The sequence below is a fragment of the Lagenorhynchus albirostris genome, chromosome 20 (assembly GCF_949774975.1).
Source record: "Lagenorhynchus albirostris chromosome 20, mLagAlb1.1, whole genome shotgun sequence".
Taxonomy (NCBI): domain Eukaryota; kingdom Metazoa; phylum Chordata; class Mammalia; order Artiodactyla; family Delphinidae; genus Lagenorhynchus; species Lagenorhynchus albirostris.
Genome location: NC_083114.1, coordinates 31,787,364 through 31,803,988, shown reverse-complemented (window position 1 = coordinate 31,803,988; position 16,625 = coordinate 31,787,364). Strand labels below are relative to the sequence as shown.

Here is a 16,625-nt window from a genome sequence, read left to right as displayed (position 1 = left end):
ATTGGGAGCATTCGGTGCCCTGAGAGTGAAGCTACAAGAGTGGACCTTTCTTGGGATAACCAAACCTATGCCAAGAGAACAGGCTAGAGAGAGGCAGTTCTGTGGTGTTCTTGGTCACACATTTATGGAGTTTCTGAATGGCAGTGGAGACTACTGCCAGGCACAGCACAACCTCTATGCAGACAAGTGAACTGTAGAAATTCATTACTACTCCACCAAGAAGCCCCCATAAGAGTGGCTAACCTGGACACAGAAGTGTTGAATTGAAATCCACAGAGCATTTTTTACAAGAGTTCTGACCTGGATGGGGTAAACCTCAGTAAACTCCTTTTCTACTACCTCAGTATTACTGGATTGAAGAACTGCTGCTTCTTGTCAGGAGGTTCATTTCATTTCCCATTACTCCCAACTTCATACTCGAAAGCACTGAGAATTTCAAGTGCAGTATATTGAAGTAGACTCAGTTTATTTGCATCATTTCTGTATTCAATTTTTAAAATTCTTTCATAAGCCTATTGAGTGTTTTTTAACTAAATTAACATGGCTCGAATGAACCGCTCAGCTCCCGTGGAAGTCACTTACAAGAACGTGAGATTTCTCATTACACACAATCCAACTAATGCAACCTTAAACAAATTTATAGAGGAACTTAAGAAGTATGGTTACCACAATAGTAAGAGTATGTGAAGCAACTTATGACACTACTCTTGTAGAGAAAGAAGGCATCCATGTTCTCGACTGGCCTTTTGATGATGGTGTACCACCATGTAACCAGATGGTTGATGACTGGTTAAGTCTTGTGAAAATTAAGTTTCATGAAGACCCTGGTTGTTGTACTGCCTTTCATTGTGTTGCAGGCCTTGGGAGAGGTCCATTGCTTGTCGTCCTAGCATTAATTGAAGGTGGAATGAAATATGAAGATGCAGTACAGTTCATAAGACAAAAGCGGCATGGAGCTTTTAACAGCAAGCAACTTTTCTATTTGGAGAAGTAGCGTCCTAAAATGTGGCTGCGCTTCAAAGACTCCAATGGTCATAGAAACAATTGTTGCATTCAATAAAACTGGGGTGCCTGATGCCATTGCTTAGAAGTGGAACCTAGACAGACAGAATCTGTCATACATGTTAGCCAGCACGTTGGCTTGGTAAAGTCTGATGAAACTTCCATAGGAGTGTCGAAAAGCAGTTTTACCAGGTCACAAGCCTGGCAGAATTGCAACTTCTATGTTTGGGCTATGATCAACCTACTTAGCCACTTAGCAAAGGATTCTTTCTGTTCAGCATTTAAAATGTGCTTATCGGGCTTCCCTGGTGGCGCAGTGGTTGAGAGTCCGCCTGCCGATGCAGGGGACACGGGTTCGTGCCCCGGTTCGGGAAGATCCCACATGCCGCGGAGCGGCTGGGCCCGTGAGCCATGGCCACTGAGCCTGCGCGTCCGGAGCCTGTGCTCCACAACGGGAGAGGCCACAACAGTGAGAGGCCCGCATACCGCAAAAAAAATAAATAAATAAAAAATAAAATGTGCTTATCATTTGTACCAAATTACCTTTCCTGAAATCATGCAGTATTGAGTCATGTCTTTAAATGTTTCCATGCCAGAATCTTATCAATATATAAGAAATTTAGAAAGACTAGGTGCCAAAATACCCAGCACAGATCTTGTATATTTTTAGTATGATATAGAACTAAAATCCCAGGAACTATGAAAACTCTGGACCTTATGTGGTTTATTCCTTCCAGCTTTTCCAACATAGAAAGTAGGGCCTATGAGGTTATTTGCTCACGATATGTTTACATCTTCTACATTCATACCAGTATATATGAGATTTGCTCTTTTTTTTTAATTAACCAAGTCTTACAGTGATTATTTAATGTCTTTCTATAAAACTCATTTTGTGCTGTTATATAAAATCTACATTGTACGGAAGCACAGGCCTTTAATGTCTCCAGACAAAAAAGCCTTACAGTTAATTTTAATGTTTGCACTTTGGGGTGTAACTTACAGGGAGGGCCTGAAAAAAGAATGGGAGGGGGCTATTAAGTATTTTTAGTAAAATGTTGCCTTTGTCTTGTGAAGAACATGTAGAATATGTATTTTAATTTATAAATATGTTTTTAAAAGGTAGAAATACTTTGTTATTGTAGCTAAAACAATTCTTAATCATAAAATTTCTGAAATTCTTGTAATTTTTTTTCAAACTTATCTGAAGTTGTTTACCAACTTATTTTGGTTTGAAGTGTGATTCCCAACCTCTCTTGCCAAAAAAAAAGTGAGTTTCTGCTAATGAATTGAGCAGACATTTAATGTTTTATGTCTTTTGAGCTGTGTAACTTAATATGTGGATACTTGACAATTTGTTTTATTATGTAATAGATAAAATGGTGATGAGTATTAACGTTAGCTCAACCATATATTTATACTGTCCCGGAACATGTGGTTATAGTTCTGTGGGAGAAATAATTTGTCAGTGTTCACCAGCTTGTAAAAATCTAGTGTGAGAGCTTAAACATTAAATAAATGGTGAAATGCATTTATCATCAAAAAATAACAAAAGACACATTGGGAATATCTGGAAAAATATAGATTCTATTGTATCAATATTAAATTGCTTGGATATGATCATGATACTGTGGTTATGCAAGATTATGTACTTGTTCTTAGGAGAAACATGCTAAACTAATTAAGGGCAAGGTGTCACTATGTCTACAAATTACTTTCTAATACCATAACCAAAATTAATGTAATCATCAACATTTTGCAATATTACTCTTCTCTTCCTTTGTCTCATATATATACAGATGCAAAATGTTAAAAACTGATGAATCTAGGTTAAGGGTATAAAGATATTCACTATATTAATACTATTTTTTCCATTTTTCAAGTTATAATTAAGTAAAAATTTGGGGTGATCAAGGAATGAATGACCAAACAAAATGTGATACACACACACACACACACACACACACACAAACTGGAATATTACTAAGCCTTAAAAAGGAAGGAAATTCTGATTCATGTTACAAGGATGAACCTTGAAGACACCAGGCTAAGCGAAATAAACTAATCACAAAAACCTTGTGATTCCACTTACATGAGGTATTTAGAATAGTCAAATTCATAAAAACAAAAAGTGTAATGGTGGTTACCAGGGGCTGAGAGGAGGGGGTAATGGAGAATTGCTGTTTAAGAATAGAATTTCAGTGTTGCTATATGAAAAAGCTCTAGAGATTGGTTATATACAACAGTGTGAATATACTTAACAAAACTGAACTATACACTTAAAAATGGTTAAGATGGCAAATTTTATGGCATGTGTTTTTTACCACAATTAAAATAAAAAACTTTTTAAAAGTTGGGGGAAATGTAACAGAATCCAGCTGAACTAGCATTATTATTATTGTTAATTATTATTTAGTGACATTACAGGTTAAACGGGCTTTTGTGCGCTAGATTGAGAACACAGAACCTATAATAACATTCTTTTGAAAAAATATATGCTGAATTTACTAATACTTCCCATATTTATTTGAACCTCTAAGGAAATATCTTGAAAATGTGCAACATATATTTTTCCTTTGCTACTGCTTATATCAATGTTTCTATACAGGAGCATTCTGGATTTTGGAAAGCACAATCCTTGGTTATATAGGAGTTTAGCATAAGGCTCTCACCTACTAAATGCCAGTAATTTCCAAAAATACTTCTTAGTTGAAAACTATAGCTCTTTATAAAGAACTAGAATTATATTAGGCCCACAGGTGGTATTAAGCATGTAGCTAACCACTTTAAATTACTTCCTAAAAAGAAATAGAAGGCAGACTGACAAATGACAATTCAAACATTCTTAGGAAAATTAAAGTAACATTTACATGGTATTGTTATAAAAAATTAAAATCTGGGCTTCCCTCGTGGCGCAGTGGTTAAGAATCTGCCTGCCAATGCAAGGCACACAGGTTAGAGCCCCGGCCCGGGAAGATCCCACATGCCTCAGAGCAACTAAGCCCGTGCGCCACAACTACTGAGCCTGTGCTCTAGAGCCCACAGCCACAACTACTGAAGCTTGTGCGCCTAGAGCCCATGTTCCACAACAAGAGAGGCCATGACAATGAGAAGCCTGTGCACCTCAATGGAGAAGCCCCCGCTCACCACAACTAGAGAAGCCCACAGACAGCAACGAAGACCCAACACAGACAAAAATAAAAACAAACAAACAAATGAATAAATAAATAAATAATAAAATTAAAATCTTAAGTTACAGGACTCATAAGAATACTTTTAATTCATTTCAGATATTCAAACGTGCTGAATACTTGCTAACTAATACCAGGTATTAATCTAGGTGCAGTGGAAAGATGAGGATGTAAAAATTAGAATAAGGATATACCATAGTCTAATGGAAAAGAAAAACACAAATAACTAAACTATCAGGAACTACAGTAAAAAAAAAAAGTTGAATTTTTGTTTTCATTTTCATTAAAAAACTTAAAACTTATTTAAATAAGGAAATTGCAATGCGGTCTTTGCCTTGAAAGTGTATATTTTTACTCACTGGGTTGAAGGAATGCTATTTATTGGTATTTCCTTTTGTTGACACTACCAAGTAGCTGACAAATTTTCCTTTATTCTAAAACTGAAATGTTGACTTTCCTATCAGGATTTGTTTGCCAGTACTTCAGTTACCTTTTAATTTGTTTATAAATTATACTGAGGTAAAAAGACTAAGAGCCTTCAAAAAACCAACAACAAAACAAAAAACCTAACCTGTGAGTTATTAATGACATGATTAGCCTCCAGTTGGATACTAAATTTAACACCAAGTTCTGATGAAAAGGATTTCATTGGTGATAATGTCCCAGATGTCAAAACAATCGTCCAAACCTTGCCATTAATATCTGAAAAGGCCTAAAAGGAAACAACATTAGATACATAAAAATCATCTTTAAAACAGTCAAGCACATTTATCTAATTGTTGGTATTGAGCAAGAAGACAGTATTCTCATTTACAGCATGATAAGCTTACCACAGCTGGATTTAAGCACCAAAAATTCAGCACATGAACTGCTGCTTTCTGTCGTAAACGTTTCTTATTTTTTGGTAGAACCAAGAACCCATTTTTATCTGAAGTATCAGTCTGATTTATCCAAGAGTAAGTCTGTTGAATAGCGACTTTATAATCATCTGCAAATCTAAATAAAAATAAAATGGTAATTAAATGGGAAAATTTTAGATAACATTGTCCCCCACCAACAACCCACACCACTAAAATTCAGTAATCCTGATAGAAATAAGGCATTAAACCTTAGAGTCAGTCCCCCCTTACAGAGGTTAGATATCACTTAAATATCACCCTTTATCACTTCCCATCCCTATGTTCAAACATTGCATAAATCATGGCAGAGTCAGAATTAAAATGCAAGCCTCCTAACTCCTAGTTCAGAGCTCTTTGCATTCTATGTTACATCATTAGTTATAAAATTGTTAACAGTATTACTGTTAAAGAAACTAAAAAGTGGGTTAAACTTTTTTATTGCATAAGAAAATAGAAAGACAATTTTTACTGAAATTTTAGGAAACTAATTTTTAAGTTCCTTTAAAATGTGGATCTCAGTCTTCATCTATTTTTAATGAAAGTACTAAACCAGATGAACTCTGTGATCCCATCCAGCTTATAATTTCTCTCAATAAGAGGCTATAAACACCTAAGCTTAAACAGAATAAAATTTGGTATTCTCTACCATGTCCTCACAGTAATACTGACTGTTAATTTTACCCTTAGAGAGATCAGAATTCGAAGTTCAAGTCAGGAACCCTGCACTATGTGGAGGGAATTTTATAAAAATACTGGGAGCTAAAAACTATAAAAATCTTAGAAGAAAACATTGGGGAAAATCTTCATGACATCATATTTGGCTATGTTCAATGGATCCCAAAAGCACAAGCAATAAAAGAAAAAAAATCGATAAATTGGACTGCATCAAAATTTCAAAACTTGTGCATCGAAGAATACTATCAAGAGAGTGAAAAGAGAACCCACAGAATGGGAGAAAATATTTGTAAAGCAAATATCTGATAAAGGATTAATATGCAGAATAACTCTTACAACTCAACACAAAAACCCCATTTAAAAATGGACAAAGGACTTGAGTAGACACTTCTCCAATGAAGATATAGAAATGGACAATAAGCACATGAAAAGATGCTCAACATCTCTAGTCATTAGGGAAGTGTAAATCAAAACCATAAGGCGATAAAGCAGAAACTAACACACCATTGTAAAGCAATTATACCCCAATAAAGATGTTAAAAAAAAAACCATAAGGAGATACCACTTTATACCCATTAGGATGGCTATGATCCAAAAAACAAAAAATAACAAGTATTGGCAAGGATGTAGAGAAATTGGGAACTCTTGTGCATAACTATGTGAATCTAGAATGTGCAGCTGCTATGACAAATAGCACACTGGCTCCTCAAAAAGTTAAATACAGAATTACCATATAATCCTGCAATTCTACTGCTAGGTATGTACCCAGAAAAACTGAAAGCAGGCACTCAAACAGATACTAGTACATCAATGTTCACTGCAGCATGATTCACAATATGCAAAAGCTAGAAACAATACAAATGTCTATCAATGTAAGAATGGGTAAACAAAATGTGGTATATATACACACGGAATATTATTCAGCCATAAAAAGGAATGACATATGTTACATGGATTAACCTTGAAAACATTAGATTGTATGATTCCACTTATATGAGACACCTAGAAAGGGCAAATCCATAGAGATGAAAGTAGCATAGAGGTTACCAAAGGCTGTGGTGAGAGGGAAATGGAAGATACTGTTCCATGGGTATAGAGTTCCTGTTTGGGATGATGAAAAAGTTCTAGAAATTGACAGTGGTGGTAGTTGTACAACAATGTGAACATACTTAATACTATTAAAATGTACACTTAAAAATGGTAAATTTGGGCTTCCCTGGTGGTGCAGTGGTTGAGAGTTCGCCTGCCGATGCAGGAGACACGGGTTCGTGCCCCGGTTCGGGAAGATCCCACATGCTGCAGAGCGGCTGGGCCCGTGAGCCATGGCCACTGAGCCTGCGCGTCCGGAGCCTGTGCTCCGCAACAGGAGAGGCCACAACAGTGAGAGGCCCACGTATCGCAAAAAAAAAAAGGTAAATTTTATATTGTGTATATTTTACCATAAAAAAACACTTAAAAAAATACTGGAACCAGGTAGTACTATAACTTAAGGAGTAGTGTGTGGGGAGTTGACTGCTTTTCATTTCCCACATTTCATTAAATAGAGGATTTACACAATAAGAGAGACTTTCTGACACTGGAAGAAACATCTAGATTATACTTAAAAGAAAACTTAAATTTAGTCTTAGAGGACTTTAATGCTGAATTAACTAACTGTATTTATTAACTGGTTTCAATACTCATTTTCATTAATAAAAACTAACATCAATTGACTGAGTCTGTGCCAGTAAGTAAGAGCAATATTTATACCACTTGTTTATCACTATCCCATGTACTCATATAAAATTAGTAGGTATTAAACACATGGTAGCACCCAATAAGGCTAATATTTTTAAGAGAAAGAATACAGACCAGATTATCTTCACTTACCTGCTATTTTGCCTAAAAAGATAGTCAAGCACCATAAAAAGTCCTTTGAGCATTATTTGAGTTGAAGCACTAATAATAGGTACTTCTCTTGCCTCCTCTTTACCATGAACTGATGAGACTTTTTCTTCTTTTTGAAGGATAGCAGAAAAATGTCCCTATAAGGAATTACCATATTAAGTGTACCGGGGCAAGGGCGGGGGGAGGGAAAGAGGGGGAAAACAAAATTCTTAAAACTGTAATAAAACCCAAATGAAATATACATTGAAATTTTAGTCAAACATTAATACACAAATGCTAACAATATATTTTGAATTCCCATATATTCTAAAATTCTCTTCAGACTTATTTAAATAAGAAGTTACACATTTAGGAGGTTCATTACTTCTTCAGGCAATTAGGGTTTTATTCAGTGCCTTTGAAAAGCAATGAACTAAATAAAAATGTACCAAATAGTTTTTAAAAAGATTTGATATGCCACTTAAATGCCTGAATTATTTCCAGGGAGTACTCTGATGCTGAGAATAATATAACTATGTGACAAGCAAAAGTAAAAGAACAACTCAAAGAAAGAATACACACTAGATACAAAATGTATGCTAACTAGCTCATTAGTTTTTACATGGCTCGTAAGCTTAAATACAGAAAGAAGTGTGGACATTAAGACAAAATAATAAAACAGAAAAGTATGTCTTCCCAGATTGTGAAAGAGAAAACCCTGAATATTGAAGCAATAAAAGATACTGGTGACAACTTTGATGTTTGACAATAAAATGTGTGTTCAATGAAAATAAAATGGGAAAATAGTTAAGATAAATAAGACAGATAAATTTCAATATTCAGATATACTGTGAAATAATAGACATTTAAAAAAGTAAAATTAGTCTCTACTGAACAAAACGTCAAGAAACAAAGAACAAAAAAGACAACATGAACTTGGAAAAACATTCAGCACTACAAATTATTAATGATATTAATGAAAAACAAGTATTAAATTGTTCTTTTTAAAAAATCAAGTTCCCTGAGAAACACCTTACAGGAAGGCTACTATTCCTCTCCAACACTGGCAGACTACTGGCAATTTACTCTGTAAAACTACAGAACTTCTGAACTCCTGAAGGTAAGGCACTGTAGTAAAAACAAACGGACTGAATGACGTTCTACATCATGAGACAACTCCAAGGCTACTTCTGGCTAGGTTACCTAAACAATGACAGCTGGGTTTATAGACAAATAGAAAACTAAGCAAATGGGGAAACACACACATAGACACAGACAGGTAATTATTACTTCATAGAAACCTAGAGTTGTATTAAAAATTTAATCAAGTAAGTTACATGAGATGACTATCATAAACTATGATAATATATATACATAATGATATGCACACTGAATAGTAATATAATTATGCTGAGAAAATGGAGAGTGAAGAAAGGGAAAGAAGGAGGGAGGAAAAGGAGAAAGGGAGGGACAGAGAGGAAAAGAGAGGGTGAGTATGAGAGTGTGTGTGTGTGTGTGTGTGTGTGTGTGTGTGTGTGTGTATGTGTGTGTGAGAGAGAGAGAGAGAAAAGTGTGTGTGTGTAAAGGAGCTAAATCATCATCATACTTAATAGGAAGTCAATAGAGAATATCAAAAATTGAAAACTCGAAAGTAGCAGAATCCACATGTTATTTAGAAAATTGGGGTTAAACATCAGAGGAAGCCACTATGAGTTAAAAGAGCCACCGAGAATGAAAATTTGGACAGAGGAGTGGCACAAATGAATGCTTTTCTTGATAGTAGTAATCGACTTTTAAATTATGTTCATATGTTACTGTGGTAAAATTAACTTGTAAAAAATTTAATAATCACAATGATGAATTTCTTAAGATCAAAGGAAATTTCCTTAACCTAATTTTTAAAATAACTAAAAATCCTACAGCATCTATGGAATGAGAAAAAGTATTTTCAAATCATATATCCAATACATTGTTCATATCCAGAATACATAAAGAACTTACAGTCAATAAAAGACAACACAAGTTCAAAATGGGCAAAGGATTTGAATATAGATTTCTCCAGAGAAGATATATAAATGGACAATAAGCAGTTGAAACAATGCTTGGCATTATGAGTCATTAGGGAAATGAAAATCAAATCACATGAAGATACCACTTCATTCCCCCTGGGAAGATTATAATAAAAAAGAGATAATAACAAGTGTTGGTGAGGATGTGGAAGAAATTAGAATCCTCATACATTATAGATGGAATTGTAAAATGGTACAGCCCCTTTGGAAAAGTTTGGCAGTTCCTCAAAATGTTAAACATAAAGTTACCATATGGACCAGCAATTCTAGTCTTAAGTATATACCCAAGAGAATTGAAAATACATGTCCACACAAAAATCTGTCTATGAATGGTCATAGCTGCATTGTTTATAACAGCCAAAAAGTAGAAACACCTGATAATGGATAAATAAAATACAGTATATTCATAAAATGCAATATTATTTGGTAATAAAAAGGAATGAAGTATTGATAGATTGAACCTACAACATAGATGAACCTTGAGAACATTACGCAAAGTGAAAAAAGGCAGTAACAAAACACCACATATCGTGTTTCCATTAACATAAAATGTCCAGAATAGGTAGATCCACAGAAACAGAAAGTAGATTAGTGGTTTCCAGGATCTGGGGTAGGAGGAAATGGGAGTGACTAATTGCTAATGGGTACAAGGTTTCTTTCTGAGGTGATAAAAATGTTCTGAAATTACACAGCAGTGGTAGTTGCACAACTCTATGACTACATGAAAAACCACTGAATTGTATACTCTAAAGGGGTAAATTTCATGGCATGTGAATTGTATCTCAAACTGTTAAAAAAATTTTTTTTTAAAATACAGCAGACATATTGCTAAATGCTGTAATACTAGTAATACAGTCCTTTTAAAGTAAGCAACAAGATTAGGATGTCTTTTTACTGTGATGAACCATGTACTGAAAGTTTAAGCTAGCAAAGTAAGAAATGAATAAAATGTGAAGGAAATGGAAAGAAAGAAAATAGTCATATTCACAGACAGGATGACTGTCTACATAGAAAATTTAATAATCTATAGATGAACCTATAGGATAGTCCAGCAAAGTGGTTGATTGTAAGAATCAACTACCATCCTTATACACTGATAAAAATTAGAAAATGCAATTTTTGAATTATACCATTTGAAAAAGAAACAAACTTTAACTTAGGAATAAATTAACCAAAAGTACCTAAGACTTTCAAAAATTATAAAATGTTATTGAAAGATATATAGAAAGAGAGAATAAATGATTAGAATTCTATCTTGTTCATGAATGGAAAAACTTCATATTGTAAATAAGTCAACTCTTTCGAAATTAATCCATAAATTCAATGCAATTCCAGTCAAAATTCCAATAGAATTGTTCATAGAAATTTATAAGCTAAGTCTAAAATTCAGATGGCAGAGTAAGGCAAAGAACAGCCAGGATCATTCCAAAGGAAAATCAAGTGAGGAGATATGCCCTACCATGCATCAGCATTTTTCTAATGCTACAGTGATTAATAAATAGGATAACTTAGATAAACAGAATCAAAGAGCACAATAGAGTCCAGTAATAAGCTTATACATAAACGAAAATCAGATATGTGGCAGATGTGGCATTACAAATCAGAGTGAAATGGATGGATAATTTAGTAATGATGCTGAGAAAATCCATACAGGAAATAAGATGGATTACATATCTCACAACATAAACAAAAATGAATCCCAGGCTGATTGAAAATATTTATTAAAAAAAACTTTAACAGTTTTAGAAGAAAATGGTGCAGAGTGTAAGAAAAGCTTGCTTAAACTCAAATATCACAATTCATAAAAGAAAAAACAATGATACATTTGAATGCACTAAAATTTAAAAACTTATTAAAAAATACCATAAACAAACCACAGATACAAGAATATACATGTAATACAACAAGCAACGAAGAATTAATATTTACCATATATAAAGGAAACAATCAGAGATACATACAAATATATATTTTCAAGGATGTTCATATCAGAACCTTTTCTTATTCTGGGAAAACTGGCAACAACCTGTATTTCAAATGCCAGATTAGTCAAATAATTTAGAATATATGCACTCACAAAAACGCTACACTGCAACTAAAAATCATGTGAAACAATTTTTATTAAAATAGGGAAGTACTCATATTACTAAATGAAGAGGTAAAAATAAATATGTATCATCTCAAAAATTTATGTTAAGTGAATATATGCATAGAAGAAGACATAGGTAGACACAAATCTAAAAGTTAATAATAATCATTTTTAAGTTTACGAGTTTTTTTTTTCCTCTGTAACTTTCTCTGTTATTTTCCAAGTTTTTTCCTTTGACATGTATTTTATTTGTACATTTTTTATAGAGTGCATTAATCTTAAGTGTATAGGTCACTAAACAGAAGCACATACACACACACACACACACACACACACACACGCACGCACACACTTGTGTGTGTGATTTTAAATCAGGATTCAAAACATTCCTCGAATCCCAGAAAGTTCCTTTGTGTCCCATCTTAGCCCAAACTACTCCTTACCCCTGCACTGGTAAGGTAACCAGTGGTAACCAGTATTCTGACTTCTATTAGCATAACTATGTTTGTCTGTTCTTAAATTTCATAAAAATGAAGCCATACAGTTTGTACTCTTTTGTGCTGGTTTCTCTTATGCAACTTTATGTCTGTAAGATTCATTCATATGGTTGTGGTGGCAGTGGTTCATTTTGTAAATTGCTGTACAGTAGTCTACTGTATGAATTTCCCACAATTTATTTAACCCATTTTACTGTTGATATGAAAAGTCTTTAGAATGCAAAAAGTTTATGCAAAAAAAAGAAAAAGTGTCATATGAAAAACTACTTATGATACATTGCACTTTAAAAATTCAGGGCAAAAATTATAAGTACGGTCTTATTAAAATATATTTTTAATACTCATATGCCCATAATGCTAGTTCATGTTAGCAACAGTTCTTACCTTTTTTGGTTCAAAAACCTCTTTAAAACTAAATGAGGAAAACTATAAAAGTCTGATAAAAGAAATCAAAGATCCAAATAAATGGAGAGATACTCCGTGTTCATGGATAGGAACACTCAATATTGTTCAGATGTCAGTTCTTCCCAGACTGATTTACAGATTTAATGCAGTCCCAATCAAAATCCCACCAAGTTACTTGGTGGATACTGACAAACTGATTCTGATGCAGAAAGCTTGGTCTCTGTGCACTGTGCCAAACTGAATCTTGAAGACAAGAGTTTTACGTGAAGTAGAAGAGGATAACTTTATTGCTTTGCCACTCAAAGGGAGATACAGCAGGCTCATGCCCCTGAAAAACTGTGTCCCCCAACCCCGGGGGATTTGGTGAGGGGTTTTATAGCAATAGTTCAAGGATGGGGTTGCTGACAAGATTAGGGTGTGTGCAGGGCCTGAACTCCTTTGATCTCGTCTCAGGTGGTCTCCTAATCTTGATTAGCTTCTCTGGTTCCTTTAATCTTGCCTCCGGTAGTTTCTTGGCTTCTCCTCCCTTGTTTCTTCATCCCCTCCCTTCCCTAACAACTGTTCCAATCTGCCCTTTGGAACCCAGGGAAGGTCATGGAGGCTGGAGTCTGTTCCCTATATACAAGAAATGGGGGACAGAAAGGCTTCCATGCTCAGGAGCCCCACAGGGGCTCAGTTTCAATTCTAAGTTTATATGGAAAGATGAAAGACTCAGAATAGCAAACACAATGCTGAAGAACAAAGTCAGAGGACTGACACTACCTGACTTCAAGACTTACTATAAAGCTACAGTAATCAAGACAGTGTGGAACTGATGAAGGAACAGACAAGTATATCAATGGAAAAGAATAGAGAGCCCGTTCCCTGGTGGCGCAGTGGTTGAGAGTCCGCCTGCCAATGCAGGGGACACGGGTTCGTGCCCCGGTCCAGGAAGATCCCACATGCCGCAGAGCGGCTGGGCCCGTGAGCCATGGCCGCTGAGCCTGCGCATCCGGAGCCTGTGCTCCGCAACGGGAGAGGCCACGACAGTGAGAGGCCCACATACCGCAAAAAAAAAAAAAAAAAAAAAAGAATAGAGAGCCCAGAAATGGGCCAACACAAATATAGTAAACTGATCTTTTGTCAAAGGACCAAAGATAATCCAATGGAGAGAGGATGGTCTTTTCAACCAATGGTGACACAGTAACATCTACATCCAAAGAAATGAATCTAGACACAGAACTTACACCCTTCACAAAAATTAACTCAAAATGGACCACAGACTTAAATGTAAAATACAAAACTATAAAACTTGTAGAAGAAAAGATAGGAGAAAATCTAGGTGACTTTGGGTTCGGTGATGAATTTTTAGTTGCAACACCAAAAGGAGGATCCATCAAAGAAAAAAATTTGAACTTTATTAAAACTAAAAACTTATGCTATATGAAAGACTCTATTAATAGGATGAAAAAACAAGTCACAGGCTGGAAGAATATATTTGCAAACACATATCAGATGAAGGTCTTGTATACAAAATACCCAAAGAACTCTTAAAACTCAACAATATGGGATTCCCTGGTGGCACAGTGGTTGAGGGTCTGCCTGCCAATGCAGGGGACACGGGTTCGTGCCCCGGTCTGGGAAGATCCGCGGCTGGGCCCGTGAGCCATGGCCGCTAAGCCTGCGCGTCCGGAGCCTGTGCTCCGCAACGGGAGAAGCCACAACAGTGAGAGGCCCGCGTATCGCAAAAAAAAAAGAAAAAAACTCAACAATAAGAAAACAAACAACTCAATTAAAAAGTAGGCAAAATATCTGAAGAGATACCTCACCAAATAAAATATGTAGATGGAAAATAAGCATGTGAAAAGATGCTCCACATCATATATCATTAGGGAAATGTAAATTAAAACAATGGGATACTAATACATATCTATTAGACTGGTTAACATTCAAAACACTGACAACACCAAATGTTGGCAAGGATGTGGAACAGCAGGAACTCTTATTCACTGCCTGTGGGAATGTAAAATGGTACAATCACTTTGGAAGACAGTTTAGCAGTTTACTGCAAGCTAAACATAGTCTTACCATACAATCCAGCGATTGTGCTCCTAAGTATTTATCCAAATGAGCAGGAAGTATGTCCATACAAACACATGCACACAAATGTTTATAGCAGCTTTAGTCATAATTGCCAAAACTTGGAAACCACCAATGTGTCTTTCAGTAGGTAAACGGATAAACAAACTGTGGTACATACATACAATAAATATAGTTCAGAAATAAAAAGGAATGAGTTGTCAAAACAAAAAAAGACATGGAGGAACCTTAAATGTATACTGTTAAGTGGAAGAAGCCAGTCTAAAAAGACCACATACTGTATGATTACAACTATATAACATTCTGGAAAAGGCAACACTATGGAGTCAGAAAAACAAAAATCAGTGATTGCCAGAGGTTCAGCAGAGGAAATAAAGTGTGTTGAAGGGATGAATAAGTGCAACACAAGATTTTTAAGGCAATGAATGTATTCTGTATGATACTGTAACGGTAGATACGTGACTTTATGTTTTCATAACGACTCATAGAACTGTATGTACAACACAAAAAGTGTACCCTAACATAAACTATGGACTTTAGTTAAAAATAATGTAACCAATATTGGTTCAATTGTAATAAATGTACTACTACTGCAAGATGTTAATAATAAGAGAATCTATAGTATCTGTGAATACGTGTGTGGTTGGGGGTGCTGGTACATGAGAATTCTGTCCTTTTTGTTCACTTTTTCTATAAACCTATAACAACCACTTTAAAAGTAAAGTCAATTAATATAAATAAATAAGAACAAAAAGAGAAAGTAAAAACATTCTCATCTGCAAAAAACACAAAAAAACAACCCCAAACAAACACTCGTTTGAGAATAATGTAAGTCATGAAGGTTCTATCCAGAAAAATGTACAAAAGTAAATACTCATAAAATTTTGAATGTAATTTCATAAGGCTCACAGTATCCCATAGCCCACCCATAATCTCTATATACCCAGGTTTATAACCTCTAAGTTAAGGAGAATAAAACATGAATTTCTTATCTTTTTATTTTCCAAATTTTTAACTTTTATAATTGACAAAATATTTATAACCTAAAAATACTGACTTATTTTAGCTTTAAACAAAGCAATTAATTCTGTATTAATTAAGCCATATAGCCTTCAAACTAATAATGCTACTTTTTCATCCATAATTTATGCCATCACTTAAAGATTACCGAACTTACATAATAAAATAAAATAAAACTTTGAAACAATTAACTTGCTACTTTTTTTTTCTTTACTCTGGATTAACTATTCACTATTAAGTCATTTCTAATTCACTAAATAAATCTCACAGGTAGAAAAAAAACTTACCTGCAAAATAGGAAAAGTAGCAGTGGTTATGCCCATTTTGTGTAAATTTAAGAGCATGTCACTTCCACTCCATACTTTACAGGATGATTCATAACCCCTTTCCACAAGATGTTCAGAGTTTGCTTCTAACCAACTGGAATAAAATAAAACAATTCCATCAACCAGTATCATCCTTATGTGCACTACTTCAACAGAGCAAAGAGAAATGTGATACATTGATCTGTATTCCTTGAAGCTCTGAGCACATATATGTGGATTAATTAAGACACATTTTATTTATTTATTTTTGCGGTACGCGGGCCTCTCACTGCTGTGGCCTCTCCCGTTGCGGAGCACAGGCTCCGGACGCGCAGGCTCAGCGGCCATGGCTCACGGGCCCAGCCGCTCCGCGGCATGTGGGATCTTCCCGGACCGGGGCACAAACCCGTGTCCCCTGCATCGGCAGGCGGACTCTCAACCACTGCGCCACCAGGGAAGCCCAAGACACATTTTAAATACCATGCATGTTTCACATTGCAAAATAAATATACAGCTAAAAAAGTAAGCTTT

The 16,625-nt window shown here is 35.1% G+C and overlaps 1 protein-coding gene and 1 pseudogene across 1 annotated transcript in view; one reads left to right on the top strand and one right to left on the bottom strand.

The window, feature by feature from the left end:
- The window catches only part of BRIP1 (BRCA1 interacting helicase 1), a 204,216-nt gene that overhangs the window by 101,523 nt on the left and 86,068 nt on the right, over positions 1 to 16,625 (bottom strand). The window contains exons 9-12 of the mRNA XM_060135882.1: positions 16,077 to 16,209; positions 7,634 to 7,788; positions 5,021 to 5,186; positions 4,762 to 4,902 (exon numbers count right to left, since the gene is read on the bottom strand). Of these exons, the coding sequence (XP_059991865.1) occupies positions 4,762 to 4,902; positions 5,021 to 5,186; positions 7,634 to 7,788; positions 16,077 to 16,209 (595 nt within the window). The remainder of the gene's footprint in view (positions 1 to 4,761; positions 4,903 to 5,020; positions 5,187 to 7,633; positions 7,789 to 16,076; positions 16,210 to 16,625) is intronic.
- LOC132511239 (protein tyrosine phosphatase type IVA 1-like) lies at positions 541 to 1,036 on the top strand (annotated as a pseudogene).